We start from the raw sequence: 13887 nt of genomic DNA on the forward strand, positions 1-13887 counted from the left end.
TTCCCTGTTTACCTCCACCCTTTATGAGTTTGCCAGCTTCTATTTAAGTGTGGTTACCTGGGGCCAGAGCCTGCACTGTGGGTGAGGTGACAGCGATGAATGTGGTTCCCTTACTCCCACACTGTTTTGGAAACATCACATGAAAAACAAACAAACAAAAAAACAACCAAGAAAACCCAAATCTGTGTTTTCTTTCTCTGGCAATGCAAAATGGACTGCTCTTCCTTCTATACCCGTGTGTGTCTGCTGAAACAAGAGGTGCCCAAACTTTTCTGCAAGTGATCCCTTTAAGCTTCACTGTGCATAGGTGGAATTGTGGGAGGACCTGATTCTGGAGTTTGGGGTGGCAGCGGAACCAGGCAGGTTATGGGTCTACCCGAAGAAGGTATCGAAGCTGTGACCACTCATTACAGCGAAAGACTCTTTCCCAAGCACCGTCTTGTTAACCATGGAGTTCTGGCCCAGTTCCATTTTGGTAACTGTGCTCAGCCTACTACAGATCGCCTTGCACTTTTAATTGGGAAAAAAATAATTCTTTGCTTCCTATCTTAAACTATGAACAATTACAACCATATGCTTATGTAGCTGATATATGTAACTAGAAATGACTCAATTTCCAAAGGGAACAGAACTGCTTCTGTGTTCAACTTTGTTTGAGGTTGTAAATCAGTGTGGGATATTTTAGAGTGAAGGGTAAGTCATAAATTCAAATCCACTAGCATATAAGGAAATGGCTTGTGCTGTGAAAATTCTCAGTTAAGAGGAAAGAAAAAAAAAGAAAGGAAAAAAGTTTCACACGTAATAGGGAAGGCTCTTTTCCTTCAACACATGCCTGATCCAAAGCCTCTTCAAGTCACTCTGCACATATCATTCAGCAAGGCATCTGCTATCAGCAAAGCAAGCTCCCAGTGGGGCTCCTGGAGCACTTTCCTAGCTGTGCTGCACTTCTCTCATTTCCAACCTTTGCTTAGGAAGCTTGCAAACATTACTGAAAATGCATATCCAAAGTCCTACATGAACCCAACCTGTAATTCTCATGTCTGAAAAACACCCAAAAGCTGTTCTGTTTTATGAAAGCTACTTCTCTTTCAAATTTGTAACTCTTATCATCTTAGCAGACAGACTGTTCAAGACAGCCTCAATTTTTGATAAAGAGTGTTTATGGAAGAGTAAGAAATGTCTCTCATCCTCTGTCAACCGCTGCAATCTCTTCTTTTAAGCCCTTTTCTTTCTGGACTTCACAGGAAAACTTGGTACTTTCGACTATAGACATAAATGCTTCAAAAAATTAGTAACAGCTGGAAACAAAGGTGTACTAGAAAGGCTGACACAATTTTTGATCAAGGATTTTGCTAGCATTCCAGCTATAATCATATTTAATACAATTATTTTTTTTTAATCCTATGTAGTGATGTAAACACATAAAAATCATACCCAGAAATCTTATTGCTTCATTTATTTTGTCCTTAAGTCCTCAGATTTTTAATCAGGTAGGTATTTTGTTTACGGTGTTGATGAGCTAATTGGCTAAGGCTCTGTTATAATATTTTACCCCAAAGCAAGAAAGAAAAACCCTTAAAGTTCTTCAGCACAATAGAATCAGCTGGAGTTATCGGCATCCTAATATGTCCATTAGCAAACTGCCTGTGGCTGATAAGTCTATGTGCTACTTTTTTCGCAATGCTATGAATTAAGTACCTGATATAGGGTTTTCTCTATGTACTTTAAAGTTCTTTATTTCAAAGGTTTTCCTACATGAATCCTTATTGTACATGATTTTAACAATGGTCATCTAGTTATTATTATATTGCAGAATACCAGTAGAAATGTTCTTCAGAATCTAAACTTAGAGTTTGTAATTTTAATTGACATATTATGACCTATTAGTCCATTACATGATCTGTTTTATCAGGCCCTGGTCCTATAGGCTTAGTGGTTTCTGCCCCAAATCCAATGATAAAGTCTGATGGCTTATAACTTGATCATATTTAGGCAGATTTTCCAAAAAAAAATGAAAAGAAAAATGTTTGTTCGTGTTCTTTCATTGCCATGAAGCCCTGAAAATATAACTCCAGATTGCTTAAGTTTTATGAGTTTCTAAGCAAATGGAAACGGGTACTTAGACTAACTATAGGTGTCACTATTAGATCTGCTTATACAGATTAAAGACATTTTACTAAGTATCTGCTGTCTACTGCCTATTTCCATCATTGATTCTCTCTGTACTAAATTTATAGGCTCTTAGCACGTGAGTAATTCAAAGCAGTGCTTATCAACTCAAATTGTGTAAGCATCTTCAGTTACGGATTAATATAAAATCTGTATAAAAACATTTAGTAACAATGTATCTGTTCTCTCTCTCCTCCATCAAATTTAAGAAATATATATATAATATGGCAATAAAGGCAGAAATATTTTGAGTATGGTATCATATAACCATTAACTTAAAAGTAAGGTCTGTATGTTATTAACACATTCTGTGTTTTTCTAAACAAATACAACCTTAGATGTGCTTTTTGCCTATTGAATTACTCTTGCAATGGACCGTTCCACAACCATTCAAACAAATTTAAAAAAGTAAGGGTAAACAAAATACTGCTGGGTGAAACAATGTTAGCATCTATATCCAAACTTATAGTCTCCCTGTCTTTTCAAGTCCTTTCACAGTCTTTACTTGACTGATTTCAGTCTTGCTTCAGCTATTGTCCACTGCTCATCATCACCACAGAGGACTCACAGTGACATCTACTGGGTTAAATTCAGACTGGTAATAGCCAGTGCTCCTCAGAAATGAGAAAAAAAAAAAGTGAGCTTTTGACTTTCATTCCTAAGAGTACGGAAAATAAAGTAAAAATAACCTAAAAAAATAAGAGTAACCTCTGTTTCGTTAAAGAGATTATTCATGCCTAAATCATCCAGGGTAACCTATATATTGTAAATCCACCCTAGCATTAGCTAGTCTATTCCCAGGCTGTAGGTGTAAGGCTCCAGCATACTTAATATACATCTAGTTGAAGACTAGGCAGTGATACTAAAAAAAAAGTAAATAATAAAAAATCACATGAGTTACACAGAACCAGCTTTCCATTCTACTTACAAAAGGAGGATATTATTGCAAGAATTTTCATTTATTTTTACTTCTTATACGCAGGTGCAGTGAAAACACAGTGAGTCATGATTAAGCTAATGAAGAGCCATGGAAACTAATTTAAGATCCACTATGATAATAATATATAGCTAATTAACTTAGAAACACTGTATCTTTAGAAGGGTTTATTTAATATTGCACAAAATGAGAGTTTTATACTATGTGTACATATATATCTATATAAGACACACATGAAACTTATAATTAGGCCTTCTTATAGGTACATCTGGAATGTTTCTGGATATTGTTTTCTATACACAATTTAAACAAGTTCTCCCCATTTACAGACTTCATTATTTAATAACTCTCATCTTCACATTTACTTAGGCACACCCTACCACTCATGCATTAGCTTACATATGAAGTATTATGAGTTTAGAGTTAATAACTATTTTAATTTGAAGACAAATTGCTATTTTTAAGACTGCATAGCAAAATGTTAACACAGCAAAATAGGATATCCCCAGTTGCAGTCCATCACACTAAACAGTTCACCTTGTCTGACAATTTAATTCAGATATTAACATTCCTTACATTGTAACCCTGTATTTTGGTGACAAGAACATTCCACAGAGCAGAAGATGAAAGATAAATGGATGAGGGAATAGTTTTAAACACAAAAAGCCAGGCCAGAAAGTATTTACTAATACCCAGATGATGACAAGTCCACATACAAAGAATGCTATGTTAAAAGCTCCGATCACATATATTCTCAGACAGCTAGAGGGCATCTCTTTTTTTTTTTTCCCCTAGATGAGACAGCACAACAAAATTTCAGTTTCTCATATTACTGAAAAAACAGGTTGTGTGTGTGTGCATGCCCGTGTTCAGGATTGTACAGTTTTGCACTCCTTACTCAATATGCGTATGTTCATTATGTGTACTACCATGAGGGCAAAGCTAACTTCTGATATCAATCTGATATATTCAAATCATGACTGTGCTTAAAAAAAAAATGCATAAAAGTAGAATTGCCAAATTCCTTAGCAAGTAAAAGGTTGGTGGTTTTGTTAAATTTCTTGCTAACTCTCTGAAAGGAATTCTCTAACTCAAAGTTTGACAGAAGATATACAGCTTAGTTATTTTAATGAAAGGTGTAGACATTTCTATTGCCATAAGAATAATCAGTATTTGGGTAAGAAACTAGACACAGACATTCTGCGGGTCAGGAAGCCAGCCAACCTTGCACAGCCTACAGGAAAGAAGAATTTTTTTTCCCCGAGGTCACAATTATTTCTTATCAGATTTTCTGCATCTTTTTCCACATCATCTCACATTGTTTTCCAGCTGAGGAAAGCCATTGGACCTCGCAGACCTCTGGCTCTGGCAGGGAACTCCTTCCCTGAGCCCAGCCCTGGCAGGAGAGGGGGTGCCGTGGGGACGAACCCTGCCAGGTTGCCCTGGGAAAGGGGAGCCAAAGGGTGGTTGAACCCACCTTTTCACTAGGCAAGGAGACTGCTTACATGCCTCAAAAAACAGTCACTTACATTCAAACGCAACCAAAAGATTACTATGTATGGGATTTCAGAGAGCGCAGCAGAACCATGTACATTTTAAAAAGCCCATATGCAAATAATTTGCACTTTTTGTTTTCCTCCTGACTCTGCTTTAAAGATGGGCCAACAAGCAAGTTTCTGAATTATCATAAGAAACACCTTCCCATGCAGCTAGGTGAGCTGAGAGATTAAATCATATTTTTGAAGTGTATGGCTACTCATTGAATGTCCACGGATAATTGTAAATGCACTGTGTTGTGCAGCAGCTAGAGAGGCTACACTGGGCTGGCTGTGGCAGACACGTGTTTGTCATGGGCTTAATTACCCTGCTTCTTGGATGGGATTTTTCGTGTTGAGCTTTGTGCTGCACAGCTGGTTTTGCTATGGGTACCTGAGCCAGATCATTTAGAAAAGATACGGATTTCATCACCAAGTTGATGTTTGTTTCTGGGTTCTCAGTTAAAAAAAAAAAAAATGTTCCCTGTTTTGTTTGGAAAAAAAAATACACTGCAGCCTTAAAATTGAATTTCTGGAATAATTTCATGGATTTGTGGCAAACCCTAGCAAATGTTTGTCTTTTGTGTTTTTTTTTTTCTGTTTGTTGTTTTTGTTTGTTTTTCCCCAAAATATAATATTTTAATTTATTAAGTAACTACCGTACTGAAACAAAGAACATATTTCAGGGAATATATAGTATATTTATGGTATGGTTACATACACCTGTAATAGACCATTACACAACATATAAGGACACTTTCAGTTATATAGTACTAGAGACAAAGAAGAACAATCTTTCCACAACTGTTTGAAATGGCTTATTTCTACAAGGTATTACTGATAAATCAACATTTTAAACAATAACCATTACATTATAACTGCACATGTATGTAACTGGGAATACCAACTTAATCAATAAAATATTTTCAGTTCCTAGAAAATGGACATACTTAGTGGTTTATAAAACTGAATAAAATGTTGAAAGCTACAGAATAATGTTTAAAAAAGTGATGACAATTTTCCTGTCAAGCAAATGCTAAAAATGTTAATGAACACTGTTTATCTGTGAGGAAAGGATAGTAAATTGTCCTGCTGCCTATCTTTTGTGTTGTTTGGTACCTCAATTGCAAAGGGGGAAAAGGTTTTAACCCTACTAAAAAGGAATATAACTAACAACACTAAAAATAGAAAAGGCAAGTTTCTTAGTATGTAGTGCACTACTGAATCATCCTAGCTGAGTCATATTCCCAACATAATTTAGAATTAGATTCAAGATGATTCTCTTATTCTACTAGCGGCTGTCATATGGGAGCAAGTGCATTCATCTTTCTTGCCCTTTACTGTCTAAATGAAGACCCCACTGCTTTCGTTTCTCAAAACATCATCCACAATCTAATAAACCATTCCACTGAAAAAAGAAAAATACAAGGCAAGGCAACAGGACTCAAATCCCTGCTGAGAAGTGCGAGGAAGTAGAAAATGCCTCCACTGCATCAAGACACATTGAGACCCAAACCAAAGTCCTAACACAAAAACCTGTCTTACATCTCACTGCATCTGATGCAGCTACATCTTTCCTACCATGCTGAGCAAAGCCTACATGACCCCAGTGTGGCCCTCCTTGACTGTCCTCAATCTCACCTCCTTTTCAGTAGAGTGGTCTTGGTGTGCAGAAAGTGCAGAATTTCAATTATTAACAAGTAATCTTGATAATACTCTTGGCACTAATGGAAGAGTAGAACAGGTCAAGATGAAAAACTGGTCTCTATCTGTTGATTTATGCCCAATTATTTGTGAAGGACAGCACTCTATACCTGAAGATAATCAGCCTCCTTGAAAAGCCTGTGCAAAGAACTCAGCAAATATATGTATTTCTGTGGGGTGTGTTATCGATAAAATTTACAAAATGTGTATTCAAAACTTTGACAATTTCATGCACAACTATTTTCAAAAAATACTACATTTCACTTTTCTTTTCCCCCTAGACACAGCTGTTCTTCTGGTACTTTCAATCTTCTCATATTTATCTGTGAAACCAATCAGGTTAAACTGTGTAACACTGAAAAATTCAGCAGCAAAATATCTTTAGCATATGCTTGTCATTTATTTTGGTGAAGGTTTTTCCAATATTTCTTGCTCTCTTTGACTAGCTTCTAAGATTTTTATCTCTGGATCTTTTCCCTCTACAAGAATTAAATAGCTTTGGAAAAGAAAGGGTAAGAAACCGGGACGATAAAATAGATACCACAATGCAGTAAAGAAAAGATTTTAAATTCTTACCAAATTCTTCTTCTCCATCTTGGTCATCTATTAAGCCTACTGAAACTCCCAAATCCATGCATTTCTTGCTATGTGCTTTTGACTTCATATGTTTTGTCAGATTTCCTTAGGAAAAAAGAAACAAAAAAATGAAATACTCTTTGACTATACAAATATACACACGTCCATATCTCATTCAGTTACATTTACAACCAACTGTATAATTTAATTGCACACCTGACAGAGCCTTGCCCCTCAATATAAGTTTATCAAGGGCTATGGCAGATTCATCATCATGAATGCTACTAGTTCCCAGGCTCAGTTCTTTACTGAAATAAAATAGAATAGGGTGGAAATCATAGAAAATGATGCATTTTGCATGCGTGTAAAATATCCCCCAATTCTTTCTGATAAATATAAATAAAGGCTGATTCAGTCTTCAAAATTATATTGACAGAAAACTACCATGTGAAACTAAAGTTCATATCTTGCATCTCTTTTAGTATGTGATGGTGTCTATTATTTCCACTGCCAACCTAAACAACTAGATTAATTTTATTCATAATAAGAGCCTGAAAATATTCGCTCGCAATCTCAAAAATCAATGCATAACTACTGAGGGGCTCCATGAGCTACTGTTCCCACTTCTTTTGGAAAGAAAGTATGGCAGATATCATCAAGAAAAAAGTTAAAAGTCGATTAGGGAGTTATAATTGATGAATATGTTGAATGTATATAAGTAACAACTCACTTTACACTTAATATTATCTTACAAAAACAGTTTCTTTGAGACATTCAAATGAAGTGGGTGAAATACTGACTCTTCCATAGTTATGGAATATGTAATTCCCACTTTGAAATAAGGTTAGGACCTCAGCCCAAATTTTGAATTTCTTGTTATGAAGCTATATGGTATTGCTATTGATTCACAAATAGCAAAATTCCCACCTGTATGAAATTATTGCCTACATTGTCCTTTCGTGAAGGGTGGTTTACCAAATTTCAAGCACTCAGCTCTGCATCTAACTTTGCTAGTAATGGCAGCAGCCATGACAGCAACTGTAGAACAGGAATCAAGTACAAGCATCTTCTACAACTGAAGCAAGGGAGATTTTTAAATGGGTAAAACTTAATTACCTGAACTGGGCCAGCAAGCCTACCCAGCAAAAACTGTAACAGAATTTATTGGGTTCACAATCCAGTATTTCATCTTAAAGATGGTGCGACAAAGCAATATGACACCCCAGGGTGTCAGGAAGCAGTGTTAGGTTTGAAGACATCTGAAAAATATCCATCCTACTTTCTGCAATCCTGTGTTATTTCTTGAGTTTTCCACCTAACTGCTGAGTAGTCTCAAGCCCACTAAAAGTACAAATGTTTCTGAGGTTATAGCTGGGGGGAATTATAGCTAAAAGATGTTCAAAGCTCAGAAAAATTTTACTGCTTCCAATTTTTCACTGAAAGTATTTTGGCTATGAACATATGCTGGCTCTTTCACCTACTATTTAAATTTGGATGCATTTAAGTACTTGTGTAAACAGGCTTTAGAAAGTAGGGGTCCATCTTTGGGTCTTATAAGATCAAGGGGAAAATGAACTTTGTCCTTTGAGAAGACAGAAATCATTTTAATATAATAATTTAATAAAGGCCAATTTCTTGACTGGAGCATTTCAATTGAGTGCTAATAGGAGTACAAAATACGCCAATGTCATACGTCTGAATGATCATCAGTGGGGGCTTAAAACTGTGCTCACATCCCTACACGGGATGGGACATAACTTTCACCATAATCCCATATTTTCCTTTTCTGGTCTAATTTCTTACCTACCACGACATGCCACACAGTTTGTTCATATAAAGATGTGATTATCTGAATAAGCATACAGAAGACAAAGGAAAAGAAGGAGACCAGAGACTTCAAATCCTGGAAATATTAGTCAACAAAACTCCACAGCGAAGCAACTTCTTTGGCTTATAGGTAGCCAAATTTGAGAAGGAAAGAATTGTGCTTTAACACTGAAGAAAAAAAGGGGAAAAATGTACACTGGAAACCAACTCCTACCTTTAGTTTTGAAGGAGAAGTTGCAGTAATTGCAATGGTAAGGACGGACATCTGTATGTGTGCGAATATGCTTCTTCAGCATACTGGGCTTCTTGCAACGTATTCCACATTCCTCACAGATGTATTTCCCTCTTCCTCTCCCCCGAACATACACATAGTCTTCATTTGACTTGTACCTAGTAACAGCATCATAAGAATAAGGGAATTAGGTGTAAAGGGAAAAAGAAATCTAGTTAGAAACCATAATCTATGAAATTAAAAAAAATAAATATTTAAAATATGAAAACAACAAAACGAAACTATTTTCTAGTTGTGCATTTATTTCTTAAACTCATAATCATGGACTTGTTTAGGATTAATGGTATATCTTTTTTAATAAAGGTGCCATTTGATACTAAGCATTTCAAGATTTCAAATTTCTTCTTTGCAACATGGGAATATACTTTGAAAAAATGTCAGCTCTTGGAAGTGAGTTTGGGCACCACGAGAAAGCTTTAAAAGGAGCATCTTTGATGCTCTGTGCTGGATGCAGAGAAGGAACAACATCAGTTATGACACTGGGGATGTCTTTAAACATTCCTGTTAATGTGTTCAGGACTCAACCTATTGGGGCTGTCTCTTGATGGAAAAAGTCCCTTAGACTGATTTCCACCATTCACCTCCCTACTCTAGGACAGCAAACTGAGACCTGGTTCCTGCAACTTCTGGAGCTAAGCTGAGGCACATAGCAATGTTTTACCTGGGTGGCTGGTAACAGCTTAACTGTTAGCCTAGACTGGGCTCAAAACAAAAATCCATCAATGGAAAGCCCTAGAGCCCATTACCAATTACTAGAACAATAAAATACATACCATTTGTGCTCAGAACTTTTAGAAGTGTCACTGGCACACTTTTCTACTAAAAATTCTGTTTTATTAGATGTTGTACACGGCACAACACTGGCTAAAGCAACTGTTACTCACACCAGGCAACTGATTTAAAAATATTGCAGTGCATAGACGGGAACTCTCAGTTAAGTATTTCCATAGAACTTTTCAGACCAGGACTTCTGCAACCTCCAGACAGCAACTGGACTGCCCCAGACTGTATCCTCTCTGGCAAAAATTATACAAGCTTATGGAAGAATAGATATTATTTATCACATAAGAGAAATACAGGAAAATAGGCTACATCTGTGGCTGTATCTAGCTGTCTTTACTGCTGATTAACGTTTGCCCTTTGGAAAAAAATGAATCACACTGCCTATTGTTCTTTATTTCATAATGTCCCCTTAACTCTCATGGCTCCATGCTTCTGGTGACTTTCCATTTTTCTCAGAAACATAAACCAACATCCACAGGCAACAGTATGGGAACTGTTGTCTAAAATAAATCTAACAGGAAACAACATCTCTGCAAAGTCTAGAATCAAGAAAAAATATTTTTCCAACAATATCTAGTACACAAAGTAAAATACTTGCCCTCCATCAAATATTTTCACTCTTCTTGGTTCAGTTTTGTTAAAGGAATTTTCTTTATCATGCTCAGTACTTGATTCAGAGTTTTCCTTATTGCTGAATTCAGATGCAGTCATTTTTTTTCTATTTAATGCTTGCTGAAAGAAAATGAGATATACATACATCTATCATTAAAATTAGTATCTTCCATACACCATTCAAACATACAAAGTATTAGGAATAAAAACATAATTCCTTTTACAAGCCACCATTGTGATATATATATATATATAAAATTTTAAGATACGTGAATCAAACAGTATCTTTGGCTAAACTTCTTTAATATGCACTGAACTTCTCTACTATGCACTGAATATTCGTGGACTGGCAAATCTATATGGAGATCATGGCACTGTAGGAAACCAGGAATGCTTTGAATATACCATAGGAGATGTCTCTTCCTTCCTTTGGGAAGGTAGAGGTGACGTTTTTTAGCTCACACATGGTCTATTACAGAGAAAAGACGCTTCCAATAAAACCCAGCGGCTTCCTGAAAGGCGACTGACCAACTCCACTGCCCTAGACGCAACAACCGGACCACGCAGGCAGGGCTCTGTGGCAGCATCGGACACCATCCCGCACAGCCTGACAGAGAGGGAGGGAGGAAGTAGTTGTGCACAGACAGTTAGCAGTGCTTTCTCCCCATGGCTCAAGTCCTGGACATTTAAGTAGCACCTTCCCAGCTCCAGCTGCCTGCTGCCTACCAGGGGCACGGGCAGCGAAGGGCTCCCTCGTCCCAGGAGCTGCTTTCCTGCAGCCCAGCAAAGAGGAAAAGGGGTAGGCTGAGGAGACGTACTAACAGGTAATGTTTCTGTTTTCTAGTATTTTTCATTAAACACTCCTGTTGTGGTGTGGGGATTGACTCTTCCCAGTTTGGTGAGGTTGCTAACAGGGACTCCAGAACTCTTCCAGAGCAGGACTCCACAGCTATCCGCCGCTACCAGGCCAAATTACTAGAAAAAGTGTACCAGTGGTCTAGCAGAACAAAAGTACCTTTCTCAGCTTCCTTTTATTATTAATTAAGAAACCTTTTTTTTGTTTAAAAAAAAAAAGAGGATGAGTTCCCCCAACACTTACCAATTAAAATCTACTCCTTCCAAGTCTGGGATATTTATAAAATGGGCAACAATGAAGGAAAGATCCAATTAGCTAGCAATTATTACTGCTGTATTTATAAACTGTTCTACCCACATAGCTGGCATAATTACCACATTTGCTCATATTGATAAGTGAATAAAATGATGGGAGAAAAAAGACTGGCCTTATGTTTTCTACTCATTATAAAACCTAATGCTGCAAGCTTGAGAATTCTTGGCAAGAGGAATGGCTTTCACTGGCTGCCTTAAAATGACTGATGATTTACACTGGTCATTACATGCATCAAAGGTGACATCGCTCTGGCACCCGGTTCTCGCCCATCGCCCTCCCTGCAATCTCTGCCACTGTATTTACTTCCCCTCTGAGGAGGAATGGGGATGATAAGGAATTAACATGGATCAGAGGAAAAGCGACTTCCTATCAGGTTCAAATCCTCGGCAATCTGCACAGGCTGCATGTACCACTCCAGTCCATATGCTCTCACATGGTTATGTGACTGATTTGGGATGGATTTTCAAGCATCTGAGCAGTCCTACCAAAGCACACATGACAACTCTGCCTGTGTGTAGGAAGAAAGAAATTTCACCCTGCATGTTTTAACAGTATTCGTACAAAGTGGAGGAAAAGATGGTTAGGATGAGATAGCAGAAGATGAGCTTGCTACGGTAATAGCAATCCAATTGTAACTCAACTTGTAGTTCCTGTATCATATACATCGGAATTACTTTTTGTTTCCACTGTAAATAAAGAGTAACAAGGTGACATTTATAATTTAACAAGGAAAAGAGTACTGGAAAAAAAAAAAGAATATATGCAATAATCCTAATACTGTATAAATATTCCCAGCATCTGAAATAACGCAATCTTTAAGTACCTGATCTCTAGATGCTAAACTTATGTTTACTTTCCACACTTATGTTTCAACAATGGAAAGACAAGGGAAAAAGAAAGATTCCAGATGTATCTGGTCCAGGTTGTTACCCAAACTATATATTATATATTCACAAAAGTACCTAGAGTACAAAAGCTAGGAACAGGCTCTGGGATTCTACCCCCTTCTTTGCTTTTTTTTTTTTTTAATTTAATTTATTATTTTTTTTTAATACAAACAATACAAAGATAAGACAGTCTAACATAGATGTTCAAATTACCATCTACCTCCCACTGATGTACTTTAATTTACTGATTATATGCTACTTTTAGCAGCTATTTCAGTGTCTTAAACATGCAAAATGCTGCCATTCCAGAAATGCTCTAAGAGAAACATCGAGCTTGTCACAGAAATCTACAGAAGTGCTCACTGATAATGAAGAAAACATGCTTAATTTTATGGAAAATTCCACACTGATGCTGAATAAGATTTGGGTCCCTCTGTAAATCTTCAAGAGGGATCAGTCTCTAAGCAGCATAGGTTTCTTGCATGCAAATACTTTACCATACCTCACCTGAAACCTAACAAAACCCCACACATATCAGGGTGAAGGGTAAAAAATGACAGTGCAGTAGAATTTTCCTCTCCACAATTGCTTACACCTTCCACTTCTAAGTCTTCTCTTTCTCCTACTATAGAGACATAGACCATGATTCATTTCTACTTTACTTATTTTGCTCCAATTTCACTCTACTGTCTCCAATTACTGATATTTATATCAGATTTATATCAGTTTTAACTGGGGAAAACAAAACAAAACAAAACAAAACTGCTGTTAGGGCTGTCCAGAGACAAGAGTTCAATAGATACTTCTGGTACTTTACAACACCCCTCGGAAGCAAACAAACAAAACAAAACAAAACAAACAAACAAAAAGAACCCCACCACACACAAAAAAAATGCTCAGAGCCTGAATCATTGAAGTTATAAATTTCAGACAATATCCATTAAACATTTTTCCTACTGGCACCCAGTCACTTGAGGGAAAAGGTTTTAATATCTTTTTTACTTTCACTTTTTTTACTTTTTAAACTTTTACTAGTTTACACATAAAAATCTTCTGAATTTAACTACTTTCCATTGGTGAGTTGGACAGTTGTGGCCCATCATCCATGAAAGGAAAGCTTTTCAGTTAGTAGAAGCTTTCCATTCCTCAGCCTATTCATGCCTGGAGATCTTCACGCTGGCATACTTCAAACTTTACTGATTCACCTCATAGAAAAAAGCCAAAAAAACAAAGCAGAGGCTTGAGACAGAGCTCCTGATGCAACACCAATGATTTCAGGCAACAAAAACTGGCAAAAAATATTAACGAATCAAACCATTAAAAAAAATAAGGAGTAGGGAGATAAAATAAGCCTTTTCCATACAGGTGAACCCCATGTTACATTTTAACATGCT

The 13887-nt window shown here is 36.8% G+C and overlaps 1 protein-coding gene across 4 annotated transcripts in view; it reads right to left on the reverse strand.

Annotated features, from left to right (window-relative positions):
- Positions 1-13887, reverse strand: part of HIVEP1 (HIVEP zinc finger 1) — a 122101-nt gene that overhangs the window by 14029 nt on the left and 94185 nt on the right. For all 4 annotated transcript variants that reach the window (XM_066992310.1, XM_066992309.1, XM_066992311.1 and 1 more), the window contains exons 5-7: positions 10422-10555; positions 8963-9138; positions 6922-7026 (exon numbers count right to left, since the gene is read on the reverse strand). In XM_066992310.1, coding sequence (XP_066848411.1) covers positions 6922-7026; positions 8963-9138; positions 10422-10555 — 415 coding nt within the window. The remainder of the gene's footprint in view (positions 1-6921; positions 7027-8962; positions 9139-10421; positions 10556-13887) is intronic.

This window comes from Anser cygnoides, chromosome 2 (assembly GCF_040182565.1).
Source record: "Anser cygnoides isolate HZ-2024a breed goose chromosome 2, Taihu_goose_T2T_genome, whole genome shotgun sequence".
NCBI lineage: Eukaryota > Metazoa > Chordata > Aves > Anseriformes > Anatidae > Anser > Anser cygnoides.